Source organism: Dipodomys merriami, unplaced genomic scaffold (genome assembly GCF_024711535.1).
Source record: "Dipodomys merriami isolate MVZ:Mamm:240054 unplaced genomic scaffold, mDipMer1.0.p SCAF_3, whole genome shotgun sequence".
Lineage (NCBI taxonomy): Eukaryota > Metazoa > Chordata > Mammalia > Rodentia > Heteromyidae > Dipodomys > Dipodomys merriami.
Genome location: NW_027204492.1, coordinates 30,629,575 through 30,637,324, shown reverse-complemented (window position 1 = coordinate 30,637,324; position 7,750 = coordinate 30,629,575). Strand labels below are relative to the sequence as shown.

Below are 7,750 nucleotides of genomic sequence, written 5' to 3'. Positions count from 1 at the left end.
TGTCTTTCTATACATTTTACATAAAGCTCTCCTGTGCATTTCTCCCCATCCTTTTCCTTCCAAACAATGTTTAATATTAATGAATCCCATAGTCCATATGTCCATTTGTATTAACTTCTTCATAGTGTAGAATTTCCATAAATTGGACTGATAAATATATAGCATTTTAATGAACAATACCGGGCATTTCTGTGCACATCATAAGCACTTTTCATCTTTTTTCTTTTCTCTGGCCAGTACTGGTGTTTACAATCGAAACCTAATGTTTGCAATCAGAGCGCCTCATATGGACTCAGGTTGCTTTGCTCAAATGGTTCTCTACCCCTTGAACCATGCCACCAGCGCCTGAATATAGTCAGTAATGTTTTGGAGATGGAGTCTTGTCAACTTTTCTACCCAGGCTGGTCTCAAGCCATACTTCTCCAGATCTCAGCCTCCTGAGTAGCTAGGATTACAGGCTTGAGCCACCAGCACCCAGCTTAGCCTGTTCCATATTTTAATACCGTCAATTATACATCATTTTAGTATATGCCACTGTTCCAATTGATTATAATCACTGCACAGTTTAATGCTTAATTTTCACTCTTTGCCCAGTGAGAGATTTCTTTAGGTAGGCCTCTCTTTTTATAAGGCTCAATGTGTCGCTCTTTGCCTGAGTCCTCCTTAGGTTTATTTGTCCTTTGTACCCCCAGGCAGCTCTGCACATGGCAAGATGTTCCAGGCCCATCTTACCTTCTCCAGCCCCAGGACATGGTACCAGCTACCCTCCAAGGAGCCCTGGTTCCCATTTATGGAGAATAGTTGAAGGAGCCAAATTCTGGGCACTGGGGTACAATGCAGATTTTTTCATAATGCAACTGGTAATGGGGAAGACAACCATAGGGACATTTAGGCTGCTACAACGACAGAGCCAGAGATTTCCAGGGCAAGAGCTCATAATTCCAATTGATTGCTACATGTTTCCAGATAGATTTTATCAAACAAAATATGTCATACTATGCTATATATTATCAATACCAAACTTATGCATCCATATGTCACTGCTGAATGTGTCTTGAGTGTGTTGAGGTTTCTCGTTCCTTCTTTTTGGCTCTTCTGCCATGAATTCTGATGCTTGCTCCAAATTGTAAAAGTCCAAATATATCAAGCCCAGAAAGTCCAATGCTGTAGAATCTGAAATAGTCAGGCTCATGGAGAGAAACAGTAGAAAATTTACCACCAAAATATGGGGGTGTGGAAAATGGGGAGATAATGGTCAGAGTACAACATTTCAGCTAGACAATAGGAATAAGCTTGTGGAGATTTATCATAGGGAAATATTACTATAGTGAATAATCATTGTTATATGCTTCAAAATTGCCAAAAGAGTAGATTTTAAATATTATTGCTACAAACGTTAATTATGTGAGGCTATATATGTTTACCATATATACATATATGTTTGTATTATGTAAATATATAATTGCATATATTTGTATGCTTTAAACATTCCATATCGTTTACATGTAAGAAAAAAACACATTGTACTGCATTAGTTGTCAATAAAAAAGTAAAAGTCCAATTGCTCTTCAATGATCATTTATACAAGTTATACTTAAAAAGGAAATCAATACCACTCTTCAGACAGTATTGTCAGATTTAGCAAATAAAAGTATAAGCAATATTTGGAACATCTGTTAGAGCAGGCATGGTAGCATGTAGCCACAGCCACAATCCCACCTACTTGAGGTCAGAGACAGGAGGATCTGGGTTGCAAGCCAGTTCAGGAAAAGTCAGCAGTAGTGCCTGTCTTAAAATCAGAAACTAAAACCAAAAGGTGGGTATGACTAAAGTAGTAGAGCACAATGCCCACAGGAAGATTTGGAGAATGAATTTTTATGTTTTCATGGCTCTTAGGTATAAGAGTAGAATCATTATCAGAATATTTCATTACTTCAAAATCCTTCAAATCAACAGACAGTATCAGAAAACTACAATATAGTTGATACCAAGAAGCAACAGGAAAACAATTTTCCCATTACACCTCACAGCTTACAAATTTTCTGTTACAAATTGATGGGGATTACCTTCTATAAATTCTTAGACATTTTCATAACATTACTTGTGATGCTAGAGATTAAATCCAAGACCACAGAAAGGATTCACTCTGTCACCGAGCAAAAATCCCAACACCAAACATTCCAAATTTTGTCTTCAAACATACAAATTAGATTATAGCCTATTATAATTTTTATTATTCATTTGCCTTACTTAAATGCTTCCTAAAACTCATCAAAAGACAATTTTATATGGTGTGAAAGTATTTTTCCACCTTAAAATACATACAGAACATCTAGAAATGTATTGCCTTATTAACACTTTCCAAAATTTAGGGCAAATACTCTAATCATTGCACAGTTTTAAAATGCCATGCCTCTTCCCCAATTTCACACTCTGTGGTGGCAGGCACCACAAAGCTGAAATGTAGCATTTTTGACTTTTTAAAATGTGGCAAAATTTCACATTTAAAAATATAGTTTAGGCCAGGCGCCAGTGGCTCATGACTGCAATCCTACCTACTCAGGAGGCTCACATCTCAGGATGATGGTCGAAGCCAGCCTGGGCAGGAAAGTACATGAGACTCTTTTCCAATAAGCAACTTAAAAAAGCAGGAAGTAACTGTGAGATTCAAGGAGCTCAGGAACACTCAATTCAAGACCCAAAACAGGCCAAAAAAAAATAACATTTAAAATGTGAAAGAAGGGACTGGGAAGGTGGCTTAGTGGTAGAGCGCTTGCCTTGCATGCATGAGGTGCTAGGTTCCATTCCTTGGCACCATATAAGCAGAAAAAAAAGCCAGAAGTGGTGCCTATGGCTCAAGGAGCACGCTAGCCTTGAGCTGAAGAGCTGAGGGAGAGCACCCAGGCCCAGAATCCAGGCCCCACGACTGGAACCCCTCCAAAAAAATGTGAAGGAATGTAAAACCTACCTTTTGCCAATTATTTTTTTATCATTTTAGTTAAGAACATCAGATTAAAATTTCACATTGAAATTCCAGATTAAAATTCTCTCTCTCTCTCTGTAATAAAGACCAAATCCCACTCGTCCTAAATTTCTCATCTTAAAAATTAAACACAAAAAAAACTCTATCAACTCTACAATAACAATACAAATATTAAAAAAAAAATGAGCCTATGACTCATTCCTTAACTACTCAGGAGGCTGAGATCTCAGGATTATGGTTTGAAGCCAGCCCAGGCAGGAAAGTTCATGAGAATTTCATCTCCAAGTAAACACGAGAAAAACAAAAAGAAAAAAAGAAAAAAAGAGAAAAAAAAAACAGAATTGGAGCCATGGCTCAAGTGGTAGAGTGCCAGTTCCTGAGCAAAATGCCTCAGGGACAGCTCCCAGACCCTGGGTTCAAACACAAAAAATAAAATACAATAAAATAAAATAATTTGCATAACATGAGGAAGCTAACACAAACAAAACTAAAAGACATTCTCCAAAAAAGTGGAAGGAATGACATAAATTTAAATAAAATCAAGTGCTGGTTCTTGTGGACACACTAACTAAGAAAAAAACAAAAGGCAACAAATAGCAATATGAATACGTAAAACATTAAACAGACTCAGGGGTGAGGATGCAGCTCAGTGGTAGAGAGCTTGCTTTGTATGCACAAAGCCCTGAGTTCCAGTTTATTATTACAAACAACATAAACAGACCGACAGACCGACAGGCAGACAGACATCAGTATCTAGTAAATGGTATCAAAGAAAGATTGGGAATAATGTTTATATATATATATATACATATATATATGTATATATATATGTATATATATGTATATATATGTATTTATGATACTTTCTGAAAAATAATTATCTGTACAGAGTCAAATTAGCATTTCATGTGAATATATGTATCTTCCTGAAGTTTCTAAATGTAAATGATTTGTTAAGGGAAGATTCCTCAGATGTATAAACAGTTTGATTTCACTCTTGAAATGAGTATTTTTTCTATAGACACTTGTATGTGTATCTGTCTGTTTAGAAAAGAGGAGTAACAAAATAGACATGCGAGATTGTCTCTGGGTTATGTTTGTATGATTTTTAGTTTCAATTGTATTCTTTCTCTATTAAATTTTCTTTAATGAAGGAAAAATTTAAAGTTATAAAGAAATTCTATTTTCATAAATACTAAAAAAAGTTTACTTAATGAAATTAACTTTGTGAACTAGCCTATTAATAAAGGTAATTATTGGTTTTAATGAAATAGAAACTAGTTTATGAAAATAGAAACTGTTTATTATTAAACTTCATTTAACTAACTCTTATACCCTATGTGGCTCCTCCCATAGGTAGAAGTAAATAAAATTTGGTAATGTAAAGATAATTGATATTCAATTTTATTTCATTGTTGCTTATCATTTTGTATATCAAAAGAACCAGAGAACATGAATTAACTAGAAATTACTTAAAATATTTACTGTGTTGTCTGTTTGAAGGAAAACTCTGCACATTTGTTTGTGTTACGGAAGTTTTTACACCTATAACATACATTTCTCCAAGAGAAATTCATTACCTGACATTCACTACAGTCCCAATCACCGTGTCTACGCTTCTTCAAAAACTTCGAGAATCTTGGAGACTTATAGTCGGGATTAAACTTTCTGGGCACAAACTTTTTCGTATTCAGCTGCTTACCTTTCCGGCTAGACGCAGGGTAATTCTGAGAAGAAACTGCCAGAGTTTCTGCTGGGGCTGCTAATTGGCTGGTATGACACAAAGGTGCCTGTGAACTAGAAGATTCAGGGAGACTAAAGGATATCATTGGGGTGGTCTGAGACCAGGTCTCCAGATCATGGTAAGAAGTTGGATCACTCCCCATATCATTCCCATTAAAATAAACTGATGTGTGTATTTGCTCTCCATCTGTAGGAAAGACAGGCATAGGAGCAACAATAGGAGCAGCAACAATAGGAGGAGCAGAAAAAATAGCAGGAGGAACAACAGTACGAGGAGCAACAGCAAGAGGAGGAGCGGTAACAATATGAGGAGGAGCAGGAATAGAAGCCGCAGAAACAGTAGGAGGAGCAGAAGGAACACAAGTAAGAGAAGCCACCGGTAGACCAGATACATTCGTCATTTCCTCTGTAGTCCAGTATCTAACAGAATCCTGAATATAGCCATGAGCACCTAAATCCTGACTCTCAATTCTCTTATTTTCATATTCGTTTGTTCCATCCTGTTTGGGGCGGTGAGTGCCAAACACGGTAACAAGAAAATTCTTGAGACCATTTCGCTCCCCTTCTGCTCTATAAAGGTTTCTGAGGTTTTCTTTAAGTAGTAACTGAGCCTCCTCCCGTTCATTTTCCCACGTACTCCTCAGTTTATTTACCATCCCCATCAAGAGAGTAATTAACAGCTTCTGCTCATCTAACTGATCCCGCAGATTCTTTTCCTTTTCTGTATAGACCTGGTTTTGTTTCCTGGCCAAGCGAACGGCCAAAGCCAACGCGCCCCACGCACAGGCCGTCTTAGCCGCTACTGGGACTGAGGCATCAGTTATGATAGCCTGCAGGTTTTTCTCCAAATCAACCCAAGACTCACACCCTTCCAATTTACAAAAGTCCTGACTAACATTTTGAGGAATTTGCTCATTTAGAAAATCTATTACCTCTTTCTGACAGAAGCCACTCTCTGGATCGCTAAGACTAACAGCCATTTCCCTCCCGAACTCCCGGATGCCCTTTAACCCCACGTGCAAACTTGGATTTTGTGACTTCCGCCTAGCTCCCGGATATGCCTCACCTCAGGGAGCACTGTGAACTTTTAACATCCGGATTTCTGCGCGCCACCAGCCCACGCACTGGCGTTCGCAATAAGTCAAACACCATCTAGCACAGTGACAGTTTAACACCTAACGTACTATTTAAAACTCATCTACCATTATGCCTCTAATCGTAGCTGCTCAGGAGGCTGAGATTTAAAGATGGCGGTTTAAAGCTGGCCACATCTGCAAAGTCCCTTAGGCTCTTATCTCCAGTTAACCACCAGAAACCCGGAAGTGGGCCTGTGGTAGAGTGCTGGTCTTGAGCTGGGAGGAAAAAAAAAAATCTCAGGGATGCCTCCCAGGTCCCGAGGTCAAACCTACGAAAGATACATGAGTGCGTGAGGCTCACTGGATGGTGAACACACACACACACACACACACACACACACACGTCATCTATGAAACACCATATTGCACAAGGGTCAGGCAAAAACTAACAATTATACGTGTGTGTGTTGAGACATGCCACACCTTTTGAACAAATTCAAGGCTCTCAGTTAAATCCTCTGTACATCCCCCTCTCCAGAAAGTTAGGGAGAACCAATCTACACTAACGTTCATTGTGCTGGCATTTGCCTACCATCCTACATGAATGAGGCCCACTTCAAACAAAAGTATGAGGCTATGTACAAATAAATAAAATAACCAGAGATAATGACGGAAGGGGACACCCTGATCCACATGCACTGTATCATAACCTGACTTCTAGAAGTGAAACTCGCTGGTAAAATTACTTAATACCAAATACATATTAAAAATAACCTAAAGTGAGCTGGAAGCATTGCTCAGCTAAGAGTGAACCCATCTACCAAGCACAAAGCCCTGAGTACAATCCCAAGTGCCACCAAAAATAATAAGAAAATAAAAGGAAAAATGGCTGCAGGGGTTGCTTAGCAGTGTCGACCTACCAAGCACAGGGCCCTGAGTTCAAACCCCAATTCCACTTTTTTTTAAAGCCCTGTTACACTAAACCTTGAGAAACATGGATTGCCCTACTTGAAGGCAAATACAAAAATATAATTTAAAACAAAACACAAACTCAATGAAAAACATCTAAGACAGATCTGGTAATAAATGTAGACACATACTTAATATTAACAAAATTGAATTAGGCAATAAAGAGAAGAGGAAGCACTTTTAATCCAAAGACACTTAAAGGGAGGATGTGGCATAAAGAAGGTAGTCAAAAGTGAATATTTGAGTAACTGTACAGAGAGAGCTATTGTAAGAGGTAAGAGGGAGGATTTTTCTTCTGCAGCCTTCTAGAGGAGAAATTAAGAGTCCAGATTTTGAAGTGAGGGGACTCAGGAAAGTGAAAAGGATTGTATTATTGTCTAAGTCCCAAAGACAAAAAGGATTGGTTTGTTTTTACAATGGGACTTTGGGGTGAGAAAGGGAGAGAGTAGTAAGAGAGAGAAGCTGTTCTACGGGTGTTTGCCTGCCAGCCACTGTCAGTGACATATTAACGATAGAGGCAGAGCAGAGGCCCATTTATTTAGTCTGGAAGGAAAGAAGGTGTATTAGCCATAAAAGGGAGTTGAGAAAATTACCAGGTTGGAGGGGTTTGTTTAGAGGAAGTTTAAGCAGGGCCAAGCCTGTTGTTTTACCTACGCCCACCCCCGCCTTGTGACAGCTACACAGGCAGACAGACAAGCATGGGAACAGAGGTCAGGAGAAGGAGTTTGCTTGAAGCAGACAGTTTTAGCCAAGAGATCTGGACCAACTTCAAATAGTAAGAGAGTAGATGGAAGAGCAAGGAAGGAGAAAAGGATTTTTGGTGCTGGAGGTGATCCAAAGAGAAGAGGGAAAGGGAGAAGGAGTGACAGGCAGATTAAACTGCCAAAAGCTAAGGAGTTACTTTTCTAGAGGAGATGGTTGAGAGGCTTACAACAGAATAGAGCTCCGTGAGGTGCTCTGCAATGGAGGTCAGAGAAGG

General features: G+C 38.8%; 1 protein-coding gene across 1 annotated transcript; it reads right to left on the bottom strand.

The window, feature by feature from the left end:
* Positions 1-4,464: 4,464 nt before the first annotated feature.
* On the bottom strand, positions 4,465-5,706 carry LOC138839765 (testis-expressed protein 13A-like). Its single transcript, XM_070039325.1, has one exon. The coding sequence runs from the start codon at positions 5,704-5,706 to the stop codon at positions 4,465-4,467; it is 1,242 nt and encodes a 413-aa protein (XP_069895426.1).
* Positions 5,707-7,750: the final 2,044 nt, after the last annotated feature.